At 44.0% G+C, this 23,025-nt stretch overlaps 1 protein-coding gene across 2 annotated transcripts; it reads left to right on the forward strand.

The window, feature by feature from the left end:
- The first annotated feature begins 554 nt into the window (after positions 1-554).
- RIPK4 (receptor interacting serine/threonine kinase 4) lies at positions 555-22,559 on the forward strand. Of its 2 annotated transcripts, none has more exons than XM_088472573.1 (8): positions 555-764; positions 7,193-7,484; positions 11,971-12,119; positions 12,995-13,044; positions 14,124-14,282; positions 16,576-16,682; positions 17,274-17,526; positions 17,626-22,559. In XM_088472573.1, the coding sequence occupies exons 1-8, from the start codon at positions 583-585 to the stop codon at positions 18,552-18,554; spliced, it is 2,121 nt and encodes a 706-aa protein (XP_088328699.1). In that variant the 5' UTR covers positions 555-582; the 3' UTR covers positions 18,555-22,559. The 2 variants fall into 2 exon arrangements, with proteins under 2 accessions (XP_088328699.1, XP_088328700.1); XM_088472574.1 differs by lacking the exon at positions 555-764 and adding an exon at positions 1,745-1,817.
- Positions 22,560-23,025: the final 466 nt, after the last annotated feature.

Raw genomic sequence — 23,025 nt, forward strand, 5'->3', positions numbered from 1 at the left:
GGAGTTTAAACACCTTATAACAACAAAAAATATAAAAATGTGGGACCACCGCCATAGATGACAAAACCATTGACCAATGGTTGTAAACCATCAGTGGTCAATGACCGCCCGTATTGCAAATTGGGACTATTGGGCACAAAGATAATTTAGTTTACATGTAACGGTCTCCCTAAAAAAATATTTGAAAATGCGGCCAGCTACGCAAGTACTAGTCGTATAGAAATATAAACACTTTATGTGGATGAGATGAAGTTTATAACTTTCCTTGCATATGTTGGAATTTTGTAGATTAACAGCGCAATAAAAAAAAGTCACATGTTGTTGCTCCCTGAAATTTGGCTGTCCTGCAGTTAGCACATCTGACCGCTGGGTGGCAGCACAGCTCACCTGACAGCTCCACACACAGACTGCCTAGAGGTGCAGCAGCAGCAGGTAGGACGAGTCAGGAAATGAGGTCAGCACCTGGTAATGAGGGACACACCTTAATGATCACCTGGGCAGGGAGCTGCTGCTGCTGCTGCTGAGCTCTCAGACTCAGACAGAGCTGGGGGGAGAGGAGGAGAGGACTCAAGGTGCAGCACCATGGACAAGGAGGGACCTTCCCCATGGGACATGGGGCTGCTCAGGACCTTTGACTCCAAGGAGTTCTGTGGGTGGGAGAAAATCGGATCTGGGGGCTTTGGTCATGTTTATAAAGTCAAACATGTTCCCTGGAAGACGTGGCTGGCGATCAAGTGTCCTCCCAGCCTGCATGTGGATGAGAAGTAAGTCCCAGGCCACTCACTGACAGCCCACAGTGCATACAGCTTAAGGGTTCACTTGGTTCCTTAGGAGTGTGCATGTATTTATAATATTGTGTATATAATCTAATATATAAACAGTGTGCATGTACTTATAATGTGTGTGTATGTATATAGTATATGTGTGTATCTATAACTGCATGTGACTATCCATGTATCTATAATATTGTGCATATAATTATACTGTAAATGTCTCTAGAACAGTACTTATAATATTGTGTATATAATCTAGATGTGTGTATCTATCTATAACAGTGTGCATGTACTTATAATATTGTGTATATAATATAACTAACATATATTATATCTCTATAACAGTGTGAATGTGGCTGTATCCCTGTATCTGTAGTGTTTGTGTATGTGTGTATATAATGTGTGTGTGCATGTGGCTGTATCTTTAATATTGTGCATATAACTATGTATCTATAACAGTGTGCATGTATTATATTGTGCATATAACTATGTATGTATAATGTGCATATAATTATACTGTATATGTATCTGTGTGCATATAGCTATGTATTATGCACATACTGTAGGAGTCTGTAGCAGGCTTGTATCGGAATATACAATGTCACATTGTGGAGCTGTACAATCAGTGCATTGAGCCTGGTGCAGGTCTTCTTGTCGGGGTACATTTACAATAACACTCTGCTCTCCCAGGCAGGAAGTGTCTCTCTGGGCACTGTCTGTGCCAGGGGATGTGCCAGGCTGTGCTCCCGTGTTGGCACTGTTTGGGGATCTAAATTCACAACTGGTGGAATCAGTTGTGAGCTCTATGACCTGAACTGATTTGGCTGCATTATTTGGTGTGAACCTGTGCAATATTCAATTTATGGAGCATACACACGGTCAGATTTGTCAGATGAACGATTGAACGATTATACCAAAGTTTTGAACGATTTTTGACTGCATTAAAATGAATGGAATCGTCCAAGTCTGACTGCAAATACATCAGATGTCAGATATCGTTATCTGACAAACGGGAACGCGCATCGTTGATCGTCCATCGTTCAGGTAATGTCAGATATGTCAGATTTTCCTTCAGATATGAACGACTGAACGATTTTTACATCGTTATTGTTCATATCTGACCATGTGTATGCACCATACTCTGCAAATATTTCCCTGCAGAGATTTGTCTCTGTATATGATGGATGCATGCAGAATTAAAGGATTGTTCTCTAATTTATTCTATTCCTTTATTTCCTTTTGTAATGTATATTTATCATAGCTCAATTTCACTATGGTGGTTATTTTTTGTTTTTCTATATTTTTAATCACCAAAATGTTTTTTGTTTTTTTTAAATATGCCAAATTAATTGTTGTATTTCTCTCTGATTAGTGTTTCATGTATAGGATCACAGACGGCATTATGTGAAAGTTCTTGTTTCTGGTGTTTTTTATTTTTTTTTAAATATATTGTCTTAGTGCCAATTTAGTGTAACTGTATTGCCCCAATTCTCCTTGTCTGCAAGATTCCGCTTTTTGTGTAGTTTTTATTTTTTTTTATTGTTCCATGTAGATTATTCTCCTGCTGTTTTTCTCCTATATAATGTGTCTGACACTCTCCTGCTTGTAAATGAGGTAGTTACTATCTGTATTTTGTATCTCTGTGCCTCAGACTACACCAAGGTCAGAATGGGGTTATGTCACCCAGACCCTGAATAGGGGCGATCTTATTGCCTGTTAGTGGGGCCAGAGCTGGGATGCGGCTGTGCTGGGCCTTTTCTTGTAGTGGTGAAAGGAGATGGAACTTGACTTAGTATAATGTGGGCGCTGCCTATTTTTGGCGCTCCAGTATTAATAATAAATATTATTATTATTTGGTATTGGCTACTATTCATTTCCTGCTAGGCTCGGTTGGCCAGACATGCTGAGACTTGTAGTTCCAGCTGTTTTGCTGTCCTTGGCACCTAAGAGGAAGGAGGACTCCTGTCGGTAGAGTGAGAACTGCATGTCCTGTGGTGTTTTCATTTTGCGCTTCCGAAACATAGGAGCTGGGTTTTGTCTCTAACGATAGCTTACGTCTTGGTCTAATGTTGATGTGAAGAAATACTTTATAAAATATCCAGCCTTATGTTGTGATCTATCTAACCTTTATTCCCGATATAAGGGCTGTGTGTGGGTCTGGTTACTTCTTCCTGGTGCTCATTGGAGGACGATCATTACATGTTTACAAAGTGCGTTTTACTGGAAAGGCCCCGAGCACGCTGGTGTCCCATATCCTGCTGTGTCTGGCGTGTTGATCTCTGTAACGCTTGGAACAGGGTGTGCAGTCTGCTGGTTATAATGACTCCACACTGTCAGGAGCAGTGGTGTCATCTCAATGCTGTCTGGTCTATGTGCTTGCGGTTACTGAACGCATAGGGGGTCAATGGCGCAAACTCCGCTGTCCCCAGTACTGTGTCTGATACGGAGTGTCACCGGTGTGGTCTATGGGTAAGTAGACTAATTAAATCAATATGGGAGACTATTATCCTGCGATCAGTCAAAACCAAAGACTTAATTCGATATGAAAGAGTTTATGCTGCCTTAACCCATGTACCAGAGCTTAGTGCTGTCCGTTAGTCCTCTTTGGGGACAGCAGGAATCGGGCAACTATTCAAGCTGCAAAATGCAAAGCTTTTCACCGCCAACTAACGCTGTGCCAGGACAGCATTAACACTGTCTGTCAATGGAGCTCAGAAATGTTGGCTCTCGCTGGACCAAGTAGCTATGTGCATGTTCGGCCTTTATCCGTGATTCGCATATCAGCTGGTAGCCTAACGCCTTAAGTACCTCATTCGTACATCATTCTTTTTTCAATTATTGCTTCTTTAAAAATATGGGCTAATTCACCAGGATAGTGCCTGATCCCGCAGGTAATTACATAAGGCCCCAGTCGCTATATTTGGCTGCTGTTTTGCCCCTATGGATACGGCCTGCACACCGAGAAAATCTTTGTTACTTACTTGGCCTACAGTGGTGTTTTTTTTTTTTTTTTTTTTTTTTTTTTTTTACTTATAAAAGGTGGTGCAAAAAAATGCACTTTGTTGCATTTTATTTTTTTGTACAGACCAGGGAACCCTTTATGTCTCTAAGAACATAATTGCTTAGGAGTGTATGAGCTGTGGCTTGCAGAACAAAAAATACAGCTAATTAAGTCATTGTAAGATTTGTGACTGGCCCGAAGCATTGAGCATTGCCAAACTCCCTGACAGACTTTCATGTGTACTTAATGTGGATTTCTTTTATTTATATATTTAATCACCTATATTGTGCCTGAGGAGGAGGGTAGCTGGATGTTTCTGCAGGCAAAGGCGTAGTTTACCATTTGTAATGGGTGGTCCTTCCAGCTCTTGTGGAACTACAAGGCCCAGCAAGCCCTTCTTGCGGTTCTAGAGCCGCAACTTATCTCTTTGCATCTCAGATGTTGTGACGTGTGTTATTACATTGTCAGATTTACACGCAGATTGCATATCATGTAGTTGTCAGCAACGTCTGTTGTTAAACCGCTGTGTTTCAGCCTTGTGCAGAATTGGTCAAGAGGGGTAGAACTGTGTGGGGTGTGGGGGGGGGGGGTTGTAGTATCGTTAATATTAGCCATCCCAGATTTAAACATTTCTTTTTTTAGTTTGTTGGTGTTTTTAGGGTTTTTGTTTGTTTTGTTTTTTTTATTCTGATTGGGTCACTGCCATATGTAAACTTCTTGCATATACAGCAGTAGATTGGAAATAATTTTAAATTGTTAGCGGTTGTGTCCTCTCTGTACGTCATGACAGCTGTTTACTCAGAAAGCCTAGAAGTTTCTGTTTGCATGTTGCCATATCTATGTGCAAGCTGACCACACAGTCCTAGTTCATGGTCTGATATTCTTTGGGGTTGTAAAGTATCTAAATAATAAAAAATAAATTGCAAAATAAATTGAAATGGTGTCTAATGAACACGTAGCTCTGAGGATTGCAGGGAATATCTGTGTGGACTGCAACATACATTCTTGTATCCACTCGTAAACACTGAATAAAATAGAAAAAAATAAAAATAAAACACAAGTAATCGTATCTGTTACAGAAAAACTTTTTTGTATTTTCTCCATTGGGTAAGACTCTACTCATCAATGCCTGTATATAAAACGCACGCCTCCTTAATGAATGTCCTCACGGAGATATAACTGCATGATCTTTTTGCCCGGACATGTTTTAGTCTTGAGCTGATGCATGCGCCCTAAGATATCCCAATAAATCTCATGTTGACATGCAATGTGCCCGGCGGAGGCTTTTGAAGATTGGATGCATTTATATGGCCTCATTGTGATGTACAGTGGAGATACCTGCTAGGAGGAGCCTGGGAGCTCCTGCATACACTCTGACTGCACTGAGGCAGGGGGGTCATTGTAAGCTAATTTAGTCGGACAAACAAAGGACCAAATTGCTTTTCAACAAGTCTGCAGCTAAAATGACTGTGTAAATGCAAAAACAGGGAAATTCCAGATTGATTCCGGCAGTGAATTAGAACAGGCTTTGTACCTTGCATTTCAAATATCTGAATTCTTGTGGAAATGAGCGGATGGCCTGGCCATAAATCAGGCTAAATTAAGCTGGTGTTTAGCAAGACAACTGAAATGTTTTATAATGAAAGATAAAGGCTCTAGAGATTGTTGGCAGAGTAGAGTTTTGCGGCACGTTTTCCCAGTTCGCCTCTGTGCGCAGCTTTAGGTCACAGCGGCTCGCCCGGCAGCGGGGTGCAGGTAAGTGCCTTATTGCAGGCCGTCTAAGTGTACAGGGCATTCTGCAATGGACATGGAGTGCACGTTGGTGAGCATACCAACAGGACCTTCGGTTGCATCCAATAAATTAATTGGATTACAAGCAAACGTGGAGGCAGACTGGTACATGGGCGTGTGGGTGATTGGGGTGTGCTCATCTGTATGTTAACCATGGCTTGGGCACACCTAGAAATAAGGTGAATGCACAGAATGTATTTTGTTTGTTGCAACCCTTCCATGGTGTGTCCTGAATCTCTATTAAGGCTTTGTATGTCGTGGGCCCGTGTTGCCGGCCAGTTACATGGGAGGCGCAAGTGATGCCACCAGCCACCTGCAAGGTGGTTTCCTCTCCATCTCCAAAAACTTAAGCTACCGTACACACTAGACGACTTGCAAACGATGCAATGTCATCAACGATTTCCCTTGAACTCCTGGGCAAATGATCTAGTGCATACACACTGCGCAATCTAACAAACGACCAAACGGTATATATCGTGCTTAGGGGCCTATTCATTAACACTAAATTAACGTTTTTAAGGACATTTTCCTTAAATAACGTTATTTTGGTATTCATGAACAGACTTAGCACAGGAGATATCACAGATATCTCCTTGCTAAGTTCCCCTGCGTTAATTTCCACACTCCCCATACATTAGTACATTAGTATGGGGATGTGGAAATTATGGTATTCATCAAATTCCGAAAATTATGAATTTTCGGAATTTGATGCAGTTACTATTCGCCACTGTGCAGGTCCCCCGACGAGTCCCTCCGGCGCTCTGCTCCGTCCTCAGGCTCCGGAGGCTGGTCGGATATGTGTGCTCCCCAGCAGAGCACAAGAAAGTTTAGACAAAAAAAAAAAATTCTTTTTTTCTAATCTGTCATGTGGTCTGCTGGGAAACCACATGACAGACCAGCAGGACGGAGCCGGAGGCTGCTGCGCGGACAGGTAAGTCGGGGGGGTGGGTGGGGGGGCTAGTTGAGTGGAGGGGGGTCAGGGGGGTACACAAACTTAACGCATCTGTAGGCAGTGCTGCGCATTGGCTGGTTTTACAGATGTAACAGCGCATGCGCAGCACTGTTTCCAGATGCGATAAGGTAGTGTAGGCAGGGAAAAGTATCTATTTCCCGAAAAGCTGCAAGTCGGTGACTAAAACATGTACACTCACAATGTGATACTGCTCTTCCCTTATTTGCTTGGCTGCTATAGCGCCTTTGTTAAAAAGGGGAAAAAACTGACATTTTAGGCTCCCTTAGCTATAAACGAGTATAACAGCATTTCTCCCTTATAAAACATTGCTGGAGATACATTTTATTTTATTTATCTTTAAATCCTTTCCACTACCTGTTGGCCACATTTAGTCCTAGGTGAATGCAATCTTCTGTATTAAACAGTAACTTAAAAACCCAGAGAATAGGAGTAAATGTGAATTGAATGTAAGATACAGAACGGGAATTTGTACCGAGGAGGAACACGATGGCAACTTGTTCTTTATATGCATTTGTCAAGGGTGATCATTTAGCGTGGGCGGTCCAGCTTAATGAATGCCTTCGGCAGTGGGACTGGTCATGTCAAACATTCTAGAGTCTTACCAAAGGTTTGTGGCACAAAACTGATCTGCGGTCGTTTTTTATCTCTCCACAGAGAACGTATCGAGCTGGTTGAGGAGGCCAAGAAAATGGAGATGGCCAAATTTCGCTGCATCTTACCGGTGTACGGCATCTGCAGTGACCCCGTTGGTCTGGTGATGGAGTACATGGAGACCGGATCTCTGGAGAAGCTCTTGGCTTCTGAACGCTTGCCGTGGGATTTGAGGTTTAGGATCATTCATGAGACCGCAGTAGGGATGAACTTTCTTCATTGCATGAACCCGCCGCTGCTTCACCTGGACTTGAAGCCTGCGAATATCCTGCTTGATGGACATTATCACGTCAAGGTACGTGCCTGGGGTTTTAACACCCATCAAGGAAGCTTCTGTCTCCCATTTTAATGGCTAAACACTGTCAATTAATCTAGACACAACTGGGTTTTAATTCCTCTGGTCAGATATAGACAAAGTGTCTCCTGCTGGCCCAAAATGGCCGTTCCCTCAAACAGCTGGAGGAACAGGCATACCCTGAATTAGATACTTAGGGCCCCCCCCAAGTGCCTAGCCCTAATCCCCCCCCCCTCCCCCCCCGCCTAAACCTAAGTCCCCCGGGGGGTGCCTAACCCTAACCTCCCCCCAGGGGTGCCTAACCCTAACCCTCCCCTTCCCTAGCCTAATCCTAACCCCCCGGGGGTGCCTAACCCTAAGTCCCCCACCCCGTGGCTGTCCGGGCTCCGGTCTCCCGGCGTTGGTGAAATGAGCGGCGTCTACATCTAGACACCGGTCATTTCACCCTCGCCGGGATATGACAGTCGGGAAGCCGGCTGTCGGTATAATGTCAGCCGGCTTCCCGATTGCATCCCTTAGGACCAGATGTGTATTGTAACAGTCAGAGAATTAATACTCCTGTATAGGAACCCTCCCATCTTATTTGTACCTGCTATACCTACACAATTCACAACTATAGACTACATATAGAATTGAAGGCATTCCTGTCTGGAGACCAGGGGGCTGGATGTCTTGTGTGGTAACCTTTGATTGCTAATCACTTTTGCTTTGAATTGCTAATTCCTATGTATGCCTGTGGCTACATATGCTGTCATTTTATACGTCTATAACTGACGGAGGAGGACATCTTGCCAGTTACAAGTATTTGTTCAGGTCTATGCACTAAGCTTTGGATGGAGATAAAGAACCAGCCAATCGGCTCCTAACTGCCATGTCACGGTGTTTTTGAAAAATGACAGGAGCTGGTTGGCTGGTACTTAATCTCCACTCACTTGATATCCATTCAAGGCTTAGTAAATAGACCCCTTAGTTGTATAACATGGCACATACTGCTCTTCAGAGTCACAGAAGGGTCTCCAGATTACAAAATTGTGGTCCTTTTATTTTTCTGACATGATTGTCCTCTGAATATAGCTGAATATTGGGTTTGTGGTGGACTTTATTCTGGACAGTTGTCTGTCTGTTCAGGTTTATATCCGTGGCAAGACCGGGCCATGAGTTCCACCACCAGCTATGTAGAATCTTTAGTCTGAGCTTCGTGCATTCTCTTACCGTGGTGGGGATTGCGAGTCTTCCTGCTTTATTTCTGTTCCGGCTGTTTTGTTTTTGCAATGTCCCTAATGGCGGGGGATCTGGCCTATAGATCTTCAGTAAAAAGGTAGACCATCCCTGAGACACCAGATGTTAGACAGTCAATAGGTTGACAGGGACTAAAGGTCGACTTGTAAGAAGGTCGATTGGTACAAATGGTAATTGGAAAATGACTTTCACATCCACAATCCCCCTTCCAACCAAACGGATAGGCCCTACCAATGGTTATCCAACTGCTTGCGTGTGGACATTGATCCGGTTCCCCCACCACCCATGCCATAGATGGATACATAATATGCCTATATTGAGCAAATGGCCTGATAACCCAGCCGTGATGCCTGGTCATAGACCAATGGGTTCATGGTTGGAGATGTTGGTAAAATCTGGTAGCAGGTTGACCGCTTCCTTCTCCAATTGCAATAACATGTTGGAAGGTTGGATCGAACTGTTTGTGGCCAATTTAAGAACCTGTAGCACATTCAGTCAGAGGTTGAAGCTGCTATTGATAACCTTCAAAGCCTTAGGATCTGGCTTCGGGTATGCTATATAAATAGGCTGCGCACTTAAGTCTACAGCATGGCAGGTGGCTAGGAGTGCTCCCTGATAAGACTCAGCGAGGCCATGACTCTGTGGCATATATTGGGCAGTCATTTAGCAGACGATCCTCCGTAAGTAAAGGCTTTGATTTTATCCCAACCAGTGTTAACTGTATTGTTCAGGCTTGGGAGTTTGGATATTTATCAAGGCTTGGAGAGCGAGAAAGTACCAACAGGCTGTGTTTGAAAAATGACAGTTGGGAGCTGATTAGCTTGTACTTTATCTCCATTCACTATATCTCCATCCAAGGCTTAGCAAATAGACCTCTTTATCTCTCTCCAGGCTTTGATACATCTCCTCCTAAGTCCTGTGTTTTGGAAAACGAGGAAATGCTGTGACTTGTCCACAGTCACAAAGATTATGATGTGGGGTGTAAAAAAATAAATAAAAAAAAAAACAGCAACTTGAGCAATTGCCTTCATCATTAACGTGCATTTAGCTATTTGTGGTTTGGAGAAGTATTCTGCCTGTCCGTGGACTGGTTACTTGTGACATAACTCAGGCATGAGGCACTTCGTACTTCATGCTGCGGTTTCCCTCGCACTGGTATCCCTTCGTCACCTGTATAATTTGTTTTATTTAAAGGCATGAGTCGGCAGCTCTGCTTAGTGATGTCACCGGTTCCTGATGAACGAATAGTCTCCGTGTTGGTGCCTCAGCCTCCCCCCGGAATACTAATATACTGAATATTGCCCCAGCCCACAGTGGAGGGAGTCTGGTGTCACTGCCAAACGTGGCCTATAGCTGTTGGTGTATGTAGTATAAACCGACCAGGCTCCTTTTTTAATTGTTCTATTTTGCATAGCACTGTGTCCCGGCTGCAGTAATGTCAGCTTGGAATGCCCTTTAGGACTGTAGAAATATCGCTGCCTCTTATAATAACAGCTGAGTGAGTCACCTCTAATAACAAGGACATCATCTCTCGGGTTCCCAGCATAGTTTATTCAATGACCCCGTTCCGTCACCAGACTGTGCCTCTGACCCGTCCTGTACTCACAACAAGGAATCTGAGCACAGAAAGTTTCATAAACCCAACCAGCGTCAGACTAATGCCAGACGCATGAGCTGGTGGCACAGCAATTTGCATCTATTATTAGACTGGTGTCTCTTTATTACCAGAGCAGATGAGACATGCCGCCTGGTAGCCATGATTTCTCACCGTACGACAACACTCAGCGCCAGTTTGAGCATCTTATAAGTAATTCTCGAGCTCCTTAAGTGGTGCCTTACCTTCTCCAGTAGTCACTTTGTGATTAAAAAGTCTGGACAAGGGCAGGATTCAGTGTTGCGCAATGTGAACGGATCACGTAGCAATCTGTCGCCTGTGTTTGCGTAGTTGTGGTCACACTCGGGGCATGGCTCGGCTGGGGCCAAAAGCAAGTTCTTCCTTCTCTGATAAAACTTGTTCCTGCAAGTCCTCTGCACTCTGCAACCAGTGTCAAATATCAATATATAGTCAACGTCTCTCTGCATAAGAGGAAAGACTGGCAACACCTTTTTCCATCTTTAGATATTAGAATATATTTTCAGGATCTTGTTCCACTTTAATGTTCTTTAAAGTGTTGTTATTATTTGAGTGTTTACTGTATACAACATATTTGTATCTAATATACTATGGAGACTGCCATCGGCATACAGCATTTATCCGTCTTCATGGGGGGAGGCCGGCGAAATGGAAAATTTTACACCGTGCAACCAAATGGTCAAAATATATTAAGAAAAAAAACAAAACATATATGTTTGTACAGGTTGAGTCTCCCATATCCAAAATGCTCGGGACCAGGGGTATTTTGGATATCGGATTATTCCGTATTTTGGAATATTTGCATACTATAATGAAATATCTTGGGTATAGGACCCAAAACTAAACACAGAATGCATTTATGTTCTATATACACCTTATACACACAGCCTGCAGGTAATTTTATACTATATTTTTTATAATTTTGAGCATCAAAAAAAGTTTGTGTACATACATGAAATTCATTTATGTTTCATATACACCTTATACACACAGCCTGAAGGTTATTGTATACTGTATTTTAATGAATTTGTGCTTTAAAACAAGTTTGTGTACATTGAGCCATCAGAAAGCAAAGGTTTCACATTCTCAGTCATACTAAAAATATTCCGTATTCGGAATATTTGGATATGGGAGACTCAACCTGTAATGATAATGTTCAGCAATAAAGTTTGGAAAATAATTTTTCGAGGTCACCGTTTTTTACTTGGCAAATAAAATCTTTGAATAAAATACGACAAAATGATTATTTTTTTCTTATTACCCGTTTTTATAGTTTTATATAGCTAGCGACGTGACTCAGCCATGTAGACAGTTGGTACACCGTCACCGAATAGCTTGCCAGCCGTTGGTAGTTGTGACTGTTTGTTTTGTAAACTCTCGTTCTAATTCTACTGGAGTGTTTATTCATTCTGAGGCTATTTGTACAGACAGTCGGTGATTACCTGGCGATTAATGGTGCATTTGGAAGGATTAGCTTTACTATTCAGGCAGTGACCAGTTATTACTATTCAGCCGGCCATACTTGAGACCTTTCGGCATTCGTGCGGGGGAACTAAATGACTGCACCTCATTCACTTTTTTTTTTTTTTCTTTGCTATCCGATGTTCACTCTAGATCTCAGATTTTGGACTGGCGAAGTGGAACGGGCTGTCTAATTCTCACGAGCTGAGCTTGGACGGGATCTGTGGCACCATTGCCTATCTCCCGCCAGAACGGTTCAAGGAGAAGAACAGGAGCTTTGACACCAAACATGACGTCTACAGGTGAGAAGAGCCGGAGGCCGATCTTTAGGCTTTGTGAGAAGTCTTCATTCACGCATTATGGTAGTTTGTAAAGGAGCCGTAACCAATCCAACCGGCATGGCTTCTTGGATCTAAAACCTTTTTTTGTACTTAATGGGGGGGGGATATACTAACAGTGCGTACGCCCTGGGCGATCAAGAAAGACTGTACGATTATGGCATCGTAATCGTGCCGTTGTTCCTGATCACCTGTAGTGTCTGCACTGAACGATCAGTCGTTCAGTGCAGGAACCCTCCATCATTCCTGAACATGCCAATCTGTCGTTATTGGCAGATTGACCTGCATGCTCGGGCGATGGACAGTGTCGGAAACGACCAGCGGGAGTGCGCATCACTGGACGTTTCCGACATAGACGTGCACGATTACTGAGCGATTGCACGACTACGACGTTGTAATCGTGCAATCGCTTAGTAATATCACCCAGTGTGTACGCACCTTAAGCCTTTGATAGACCATTTTATCTCCATCAACTTTCTCTCTATTTACTAAGCTGTGTTAGGAGATAAAGTGAACGGTGATAAGGTGCCAGCCAATCCGCTCCTAACTGCCATGTCACAGGCTGTGTTTGAAAAATGAGGGGGGGTATAATTACTAAAGTGCGGGTTTTTTTTAGAAGTGGAGATGTTGCCCATAGCAACCAATCAGATTCTACATATCATTTCTCTAGCACATCCTAGAAGATAATAGCTAGAATCTGAGTGGTTGCTATGGGCAACATCACTTTTAAAAACCCGCGCTTTAGTAAATATACCCACAGGTGTGTGAACCTGTTGATGTTGTTCAGTTGTCTTATTGCATAGAGTTTAATATTTACATTTTATTTTCTCTCCCTCTAGTTTTGCAGTAGTCATATGGGGACTCCTTACACAGCAGAAACCCTTTGCAGGTAACCATCTTATTAGCTGACCCTGTCTGTATTGATGGCCACTCCAGGCAAACAAAATGGCTGCCGATGGGCCCATTGCTTAGAAACTGTAGACTGAACTCTGCCTCATTCCCCTGTGATATCCCTGGTTTCTAGTGAATTGACAGACTGCATTCTCGTGAATTCTGGTCCAGCACACAAAATGGCCACCTCCCAAAGGACGTAGCCACAAGTAACGTTCAATAACAACGTATATGGCAGAGGTACCCAAACTCTGTAATCAAGGCACCCTAAACAGTCCAGGTTTTAAGGATATCCATGCTTGACCACAGGTGACTTAATTAGTGCCTCAGTCATTTTGCTTTAACCATCTGTGCTCAACCATTGATATCTGTAAAACCTGGAATGTTGTGGTGCCTTGAGGACCGCGTTTGGGAGCCTCTGGTTTATGTCCTCACCCGTGTTTCTCATTCATAGCTGTATCCAGTATGTAACCTTTCTGAACATTTGTGACCCGGGTCATACACGTGGGCTGCACAGCGATATCCAGCCTTTCGCTCCTAAGTGCAGATTCCAAATGTGTGATGGTGGGGTTTTTTTTTTTGGGGGGGGGGGGGGAGGGGTTAATTATAGAAAAGTTTTGAATTGGGAGGGTAGGCAAGTATGCGTAAGACATATGGGGCACTTAGGTGTGTATTTATCTGTGTGTGTATTTATGTGTGTATATAATTTTTATGCAACTTCTCATATTGGTTCTCAAGCACCTTTTTAATATTAGTTTTACTACCACCCCAAAGAAAAAAGAAAGTAAAAAAACAATGTGTTGGTTCATAAAAGACTCTTCTCCAACACGACCGGCTGGGCTGATGCCGTCCTCAGTTTCCGGTGGATTGTTTAGTTCTATCCCAGGCAAGCTGAGGCACATGCAGCTAAAGGCTTGCGGGCTGTGTCAGTGGTTAGCATGATGTTTTTAAGTGACGAGCGTGCACTGAAGAAAAGTATGTGCCCGGGCACGTGACTGAAGAAAGTGATTTATGGTACTTTTTCATGTATTTATTTTTAATGTTGCTTAATTGCGTTATTAACTCTTTTTTTTGTAGAGGAGAAAAACATTCTGCATATCATGGTGAGAGTTGGAGGTGGTCGGCGCCCAGACCTGTCTCATATACCAAGGTCCAGACCCCCGCAGTGTGAGGAGATGGTCAAACTGATGCAGCAATGCTGGCACGACAAGCCTGCCAGGCGACCTACATTTCAAGGTAAGGGTTTGAAACGATTGGCAGCTAGGGTAACTTTATCCTATGGGCCCAGATACAAATTCAGTAGCACCGTGTGCATCCCGTCCCCTTCCTCTTGCTGTTTATCAAGTAGCCGCTGACTATTCTTTTCAGATCATGGTAATAGAGACCTCTCCAGGTTATAAGATTTACAGATAAGTTTTGGGGCAAGTTGAGTCCTTCTACTTAAATAAACAGAAAGATATGTATGTACATAGTATGTAACTTATCTGGAGTGTGTCATCAAGGAAGCAAAACTTCCTCACACATTTGCACTGAAAGTTGAATAAAAGTTTAAGCAGACCGGTTGCCAAATATGTTTCTTGGAGGTTGTAGGCGGTTTGCACGGTGGTGTGTCCTTTTTTTTGTTTTTATATTCTCTTTCCGTCAATCGAAAATGAATGTGTGGCTGAACTTCTTACAGCTGATGCTGGAATGTGGACAATCCACCATCGACAAGTCCTGACAATGTATCTCCTGTGTTACAACACTTCACTTAAAGGTTTTAAAGCCTCAGTCCTGAATGTTAGTCATTTCCCAAACCTGAGCTGAGAGAGGTCGGGGTGAAAGGTTGCGGTTTTTTTTTTAACCTTTTTTTGCATTTCAGTTTTTTTTTTGTTTGTTTGTTTGTTTTCACGTCTTCTGACCATGTTGGTACTTCTAAAGGGGACTCCCCTCCTACACACAACTGCCTATTAAACAGATATGTAGATAGCCATCCTATAAACATGTTATTACTTACTGTGTGTTAGTCCTATAGTTTCTCCTGAATTTGCCTTTGTACACGTCTGCATGATAGTAGTCCTCTTTCAGGGCACTGGTAAATATGTATGAGCATGCACAAGTCAGTGACCATCCTTTGTACTTCTCCACGTGCTTGTGAGAATCCTCTTATGCCAGTGGTTCCCAAACTTTTTTGAATCTTGGCACCCTAGAGCAGGGGTGGGTAACCTTTCTTTCTGCTGAGGGCCATTTTGAGATGAAACACTATTTGCGGGCCCGTGCAGGCCACACTTCCTCGTGTGATGTCACACAGGGGATGGGGCCACAATCACCTGTGATTACAGCAATGCCTGGAGCATCCTGAGGATGCTCCGGGGAGCTGTAAGGGCAGCGGTGTGACCGTCTGAAGCGTCCTAAGGATGCTCCAGGCGGCACTGCTGTATAGATTCTGGCTGCAGGATGCCATTATAACACCCTGCTATCCACATGAGGCTAGCAGAAAAAAGCTCAGAGGGCCAGATCAAATGATTCCGGGGGTCTTAGGTTCCCCTAGAGTATCGGCATTGTTTTCACGGCACCCCTAAGTCAAAAGTTTGTTATTGAGAGATTCAGGAAATTTCTAAGTAAAGTGAAGTAAATTGTGCTACCTGTCATCCTTAGGCTCAGTTATGTGGGTGACAGGTTTGTGCTTCTGCTTGTCCATATATTTACATTACATTGACCATAAATAATTTGATTTGGTGCTGGACCACCAACCTGAGGCACCCCTGCAAGTGTCCCGAGGCACCCCAGGGTGCCACGGTGCTCAGTTTGGGAACCACTGTCCTATGACATCTTCAAAGTCTAAATGGAGGAAGTCTGCAAGGGTTCAGCATACAGGACAGCCCACACCAATGCCTTATTTAAGTGACGTTAGAGGAGTGGGCAATCAGCGGCCCTCCAGCTGTTGTTACACTACAAACCCCAGCATGCCTTGCAATAGTTTTAGCATGGACAAATAGCAAAACTGTGTCAGGGCATGTTGGGATGTGTAGTTCTACAACAGCTGGGGGGGTGCTTATGGTCCACCCCTAAAGGCCCCATACATCAGCAATCTGAAAACCACAATTGAACAATTGAAGATTTATTGCCCGATCTTAGGATTTCCCAATCGAGCAATCTGAGCCCATACACTACAGATCTTTTTCAGTGATGTGCAGATCGATTGCAGCATACACAGATCTGAATCTTGAAGGGCCCATCATTTTACTAGTAACGGTCTGCAAATCTGCTGATCATGTCCATACACTAGAAATCTGCGATCTGTGAAGCCCATACATTGCAGGTTTTTATACACAATCGATTGCAAATTGCACGATTGCAGCAATCCATCTCTGATGTATGGGGGCCTTAACTATTTAAAGAGCACTAATTTTTATTTTAATAAGCTTGAGTTTTATGCTAGTTATTAAACAACTTTCATTTTGACTTTTGCAACCTACTGGGCTGATTTTATTATTTAGTATATGTCAAGTATTTGATCATGGTTCTTCTTTCTCCCCCCACTAAACAGAAATTAGCTCCGAGACAGAGCTGTTGTGTACAAAACACGAAAATGACACCGTTCCGGTTCTGTCCCCGGACACTATGGCAAACGTGGCTCCAGAAACAAAACAAGAGGTAACTCATTACAAATCGGCTCTTGGGCCCGACAAGCAAACTAAAAAATTACGCAAACCTTAAGTAGACCAGCGAATGGTTTCCCTGTAGCTGACCTATGTCATTATTCTGTCCACCTATGGAGGTATGTATAATTGGGATTGGGCACACCTCCAATCTTTAGGCCACACCCCTTTCCGACGGGATACGTTCAGTATTCCAGTGTGTGGGATGCCGGCGCTTACACCTGTCAGAATTCCGGCGCCGGCATCGTGCCCATCGGCATACCGAAGGTAAGTAGTGCAGTTGGGGGTAGGGTTAGTGGTTGGCATTAGGCACTGGAGGGAAAGTGTTACTTTTAGGGTATTAGGGGGGGTGGGAGGTTAGGTTTCGGCATTAGGGGGTGTGGTTAGGTTCAGGCACTAGGGGAGGTTAGGTTCAGGCACAGGAATCTGACCGCCGGCATCCCCTACCCATCCCCTTTCCAACCACAAGAACTCAGGGCAGTTAGGCTTGTTGGAGGTTATGTAACCTAATTATATGCATATGTAGTTTTATAACCAGAGGCGTATTGCAGATGTTGGTCTCACCGTGCCGCTTTTTCTGTTGAAGGGTTTGGCCATACGGTCAGAACGCCAGTGTCTCACTCCCGTGTTAGATAAAGACTACAGCCTCTCCGAACTGCTCTCCCAACTGGATTCTGGGATTTCCCAAAGCATGGAAGGACCCGAGAGCCTCTGTCACAGTGCTTCTGAGCCAGAGCTGGCGTCCAGCGACAAACGCCTGTCCGGAATCTCCTCTGACTCCGCCTTCTCTTCCAGAGGATCCCTCTCCCTGTCCTTTGAAAAAGATTGTTCAGTAGCTGGTAAGTTCTGCTGGTTCTTAGCAAACTTATGGTCCTTTTTTAAATTGCATCAGATGAAATATTTTTCTAATATTTATAATATTGTTTCCTTCCGCTCAGACCTTAGCACCACGGAGATCCAGAAGAAGAAGCTAATTGATGCCATTGTGGCCGGAGACAATGCAAAGCTGCTGAAAATTCTGCAGCCTCAAGATGTGGAATTGGTGTTGGATGGGAGGTCCAGTCTCCTTCACCTGGCTGTGGAGTCTGGGCAGGAGGAGTGCATCAAGTTGCTGCTTCTGTACAATGCCAGCCCAAACATGACCAACTTGAAGGGCTCCACTCCGCTCCACATTGCTGCGGAGAAGAAGCTGAAAAGCATAGTGGAACTGCTCCTGTCCAAGAAGATCAACATCAATGCCAAGGATGAAGACCACTTCACCGCTCTTCACTTTTCCGCACAGAACGGTGATGAGTCCATAACGCGGGTCCTCCTGGAGAAGAACGCCTCCATGAGCGAGGTTGACAGTAAAGGCAGGACACCACTTCACATTGCTTGCCAACACGGCCAGGAGACCATTGTCAGACTTTTTCTCCGGCGAGGGGCCGATATTACCATTAAAGGACTGGACAACTGGGTGTCCCTGCATTACGCAGCATGGCAGGGCCACTTAAGTATCGTAAGGCTTCTGGCAAAGCAGGACAAGGCCAATCTGAATTCCCAGACCTCTGACGGCAGAACACCCTTGCATCTCGCTGCTCAAAGAGGACATTACAGAGTGGCTCGGACCCTCGTGGAGCTCGGGTGTGACGTGAACATTCCAAACGTGCACTTGAAAACCCCTCTGCACATTGCGGCTGAGACTGGCCACGCCAGCACGACGCGATTGCTCATCCACCACAGGGCCAAGACCAATGCTACCACAGTAGAAGGCTACACAGCGCTAGATCTAGCCAGCCATCACAACCATTACTCTGCTGTTAAGCTTTTGATGGATGAAAGATCGAATAGTCACGAGGAGATGGTCTTGTTTGTGGAAACTGTTTGACATGAGATTTTTAAGCTGACCTACGTTTGGGCCCAAGCATGTTCCTCAAGTGCTTTTGGGAGGATGAAAGTCTTTAATGCCCCTAACCAATTTCAGTTGTGTAATAGACCTTTCTCCAAATGTCTTAAATTGGTTTTCAGGGCACAATGTGTCTCATTGTCTGCACACGTGGAACTTCCTAAGATAATTTCCGTTCTGTTGCAGCCGTCAAATTCTTCCAGGGTTCTTATTTTATATGGAGTGAAACCCAATTTTAAAATTAAGACTTGACCAAGGAAAATATAATCATCTCATGACTTTTAATGATTACAGTCCTGTTCTTGGAGATATATTTCATTTTGTTTGAAACATTTCTGCATAGTTAATTTTGTTTTCAAGATAAGATCTGCTGGTATCGCATTGTACTAAGGGTGGTGGATTACTCTCGCCTTCAGTTGTGGTCTTTGTCGTCTGACAAGGTCATATACATGCTAACAAGGAAATAAGTAATTATGTACACATGTAGGGTCAATGATCCCTTTATGTATATTTTAACAATTTTATTTTTTAAGAATTTTTATAAGATGAATTATTGATAACGTGACACTACAACTAGCAAGCTCCCCTGTGTCTGACATGTCCTTGAGGTCCCATCAGCTACCCTTATGCGTTGTGTTTTGTTTTTTGTTTTTTTGGGGGGGGGGGTGGAAAAGGGCAAAAGCAGTCTTGGAATAAGCCAGTTTTGCAGATCTGCACTTCGTGGTGCTAAATTGGTTTTACCTTTTTGTGGTCACGTCATTTGGCTTGTTCATGTTCTTTTCCGGCTACAAAATGGTGTTCCATCAGGTCTCATGTGTTTTTCCCATGAGCTTATTTATATCTTCCAGGCAGGGTTGGTTGTTTGCTTGCGTAGGCTTTGGATACGATACAGCTCCGCTCTCTTCTATAGATACCGTTTCGTGTCCGACGAGCATCTCTGTGTTGTATCCAAGGTCAACAAAAAGAACCAACTGTCTGCATGATATGCTGTTGTAGAGAACGTTGGTGTAACGAACATGAAAATTGTTTTGTAAAATATGCAGGAACTCATGCAAAAGACCATATGCTGTGTATTACCTGAAGGTGGAAACCACCTTTAAGAAACCTGGGGCCTTATGTAAGAGCCTGCAAGTACAGGTGCAAATCTGGTGAGTGTTGAAGGCCATCAATGGTTCTGCCATCGATTTTTGTGTGATCCATCGATGGTTAGGCTAGGTGCCCGCCATCGGGGATCAGCCAGTCTATGGTTGCTAACCATCGATGATCCATGAGTCTGCACAATCTGGTTTTGCCTTTTCAATAATTTGCCATTTGAATGATATGGGCATATTCGTCAGAATCTTACCCGTGCCAGCATCCTGCAGGCTATTGCACAAGACCCCTTTGTTTTAGGCCGCCCAGTTCCAGCAGAGCCGTAACTAGACTTTTTGGTACCCTGTGCCAGAAAGAGCTCTGGTGCGCACCCCCCCCTCATTTTTCAAACTGACATAAGGTACCACAAAAAGGGGAATGGCCTCATGGGGAAGGGCCAGGGAAGAGAAAAGGGGAGGCCTTGAGATGCTGGGGATGAAATAAGAGGAAGCTACAAGTGAGAATGATAATAAACAGAACTCTGACAGGCCCAAACAGCGCCCCCTGATCTGTGGTGCGATGTGCCATGGCACCGGCCGCACTACCCTAGCTACGGCCCTGAGTTCCAGTACCATCAGATTCTACATGACAATATTTACTGGTAGTGCCATGTTTTCATGTGCATTATTGCTCCATAAGAGAAGATACAGATTTTTGGGGAATTTTAATCTTGTACACAGGGGCTGATTCTGGGTTGGGAGCAAATTAAAAAAATAAAATAAAAAATGTGCACCTTGGTAAAATCGTATTGCACTGTAGGTGGAGCCAAGTTTAGAGTTGGAAGAGATGTGCTTAGCTGAACTTTAAATTGCAGTATAAAAATAAAGCTGTCCAGCATTTGTGGGATACATGCAAGAGCAGCCAGTATTTAGCCTGCATGCAGATATAATTAATTCATTTCAGTGGTTCTCAAACTTTTTTGAACGCGGCGCCCTAGAGTAATCAGCATTGTTTTCACGGCACCCCTAAGCCAAAAGCTTGTTGTTGAGAAAAAAATTAAGTAAATTGTGCTACCTGTCGTCCTTAGGGTCAGTTATGTGGAGGTGGACAGGTTTGCGCTTCTGTTTGTCCACATATTTACATTACATTAACCATAAATAATTTGATTTGGTGCTGGACCACCAACCTGAGGCACCCCTGCAAGTGTCCCAAGGCACCCCAGGGTGCCACGGCACACAGTTTGGGATCTGCTGATATATCCGCACCCTGGGCAACAAACTTGTGGGGGCCCCTATATACCACCGTTTCTTGTCACCCTAGGAAGTTTTTTTTTTTTTTTTTCCTTCTATTCACCTTAATGCTCCCAGTAGTAGTGCCCCTCTTGCAATGCCCAGTGTGGTAGTGCCCCTTATGCAATGTCCCCAGTAGCAGTGCCCCCAGTAATGGTCCCCCTTATGCAGTGCTCCCAGGTGTAGTCCCCCTTATGCAGTGCCCCTTATATAATGCCCCCAGTAGCGCCCCCTCCCTCTACAGTGCCCCCATGAAGCGGGGGCACATAGTTTACATCATGACGTCTCTCCCATCACTCACTGCGAGGGGAGCCAGATGATGGAGCTCATGAGTGAGCTCCAGCCGGCTCCCTCCATTGACGCAGAAGCCAATGAGTCTGTCTGACTCTCATTGGCTGCTATAACAAACACACAGCTGCCGACGGCGGCTGTGGTGTTTGATTGTCACCGTGTAGTGTGGACCGCGCTCACTGCGTTCTACACTAAATTAGCGGCGGGTGCAGACAGCAGACCCCGGTGTAAGCCACCGGCTGCACCGTTGCTATTGGGGGCCCCTCAGTTTGTGGGGGCCCAGGGACGACCGGCCTTATTTGCACCCCTTGCATTGCAGCATGGTTTGTCCAAGTGCTCAGTATCCTGCTCTTTTTTGTTTTACTTCTAACTCAGAAATAGTTGACTTAGCTCAGGGATGGGGAACCCCAGGCCCAGGGGCCATATAAGGCCCACGGAATCATTTTGGTCTGGCCCTTGGAGCTTTTTTCTGCTAGCCTCATCTGGCCATAATCTATGCAGCAGTGCCGCCTGTAGCTTCAGACGGTCACACCGCTGCCCTTACAGCTCCTGGAACATCCTCAGGATGCTCCGGCCATTGCTGAAATCGCCTGCAATTGTGCCCCCCATCCCTGCATGAAGTCACATGGAGGGGGCGTGGCCTGTACCTGCCCGCAAATAATGTTATTTATATATCAAAATGGCCCTTAGCAGAAAAAAGATTCCCCACCCCTGACTTAGCTGCTTGTTTCTAATTTTGTGGTGTAATATAAATGAAACTGCCCATATTATAAGTTGATCTGCAATAAACACGTTTCCATAAAGGTAACTGACTTCAGCTGAGGGGATTGACTATGGACAAAGCATGCTAGTAGTTGTAGTTCTCTTTTTTTTTTTTTTTTTTTTTTTAACACCACAGCTTGCCTAAAGCACACAGCCTGGCACTCGTCACTGGTACTGAGTGGGTTAATGGGTTAACTCCCTGTTTCCAAATTACAGGCAGAATGAGGCCTCGCCTGGGACTGTGAGCTGCAGCTGATTTGTATGAACACGTGTCTGTTTGCTATTGCAAATCCATGTAATAGTATCTCCTTTCCCTAAACTAAATGTTAATTTAGGGACTGACGATTTATTTGTAAATGACTGTAATTTGAATACACAGTTGCTATGAATATACTGTGTATATCACGTTTAGCCAGTCTTGCATAAAACCCATGTTTAACTCTTTCTGTGACAGAACGTATTGATGGATTGTGTATGTTTTAGTACACCATTTTTTTTTTATTGTATTTTTATTTTCTCATGGCCTCCTGCTTTGTATTACTGGTATTTTTTGCAAATAAACTATTTTGTTACTGTGGATGAAACATGTCCTGTGTGTCTTTTTATTAAAACCTTTTTAACCACAATGGTTCAGAAGTCGGGGCAAACTAATCGTAAAGCGTCTACTCAGTAGCTGGACTTAATAGTCCGACTGGCGCTAGACCGAGCATAGGAAATAAGAGTTACAGCGCAATTGTACGACAATGAGTAATTTGCGCTTTCTGCTCCTAGGCGGTCGTCTTGTGGGAGGCTTATTTAATCCGCTAGTGCACAGGTTCTCAAACTCTGTCCTCAGGACCCCAAACAGTGCATGTTTTCCAGGTCTCCTCACAGAATCACAAGTTAAATAATTAGCTTCACCTGTGGATCTTTTAAAATGTGTCGGTGAGTAATGGATACACCTGTGCACCTGCCGTGTGACATGTAAAACGTGAACTGTGTGGGGTCCTGAGGACTGAGTTTGAGAACCACTGCGATGCTGTAATATGTAATCAGATGTT

The sequence above is a fragment of the Taudactylus pleione genome, unplaced genomic scaffold (genome assembly GCF_031769625.1).
Source record: "Taudactylus pleione unplaced genomic scaffold, aTauple2 ptg000126l, whole genome shotgun sequence".
NCBI classification, from domain to species: domain Eukaryota; kingdom Metazoa; phylum Chordata; class Amphibia; order Anura; family Myobatrachidae; genus Taudactylus; species Taudactylus pleione.

Bases quoted from the DNA above. Each gene is read 5' to 3' on its own strand.
- RIPK4 (XM_088472573.1), top strand. From the start codon at position 583: ATGGACAAGGAGGGACCTTCCCCATGGGACATGGGGCTGCTCAGGACC. The intron at 765-7,192 runs GTAAGTCCCAGG...ATCTCTCCACAG, and splicing joins AGCCTGCATGTGGATGAGAA to AGAACGTATCGAGCTGGTTG. The intron at 17,527-17,625 runs GTAAGTTCTGCT...CCTTCCGCTCAG, and splicing joins AAAAGATTGTTCAGTAGCTG to ACCTTAGCACCACGGAGATC.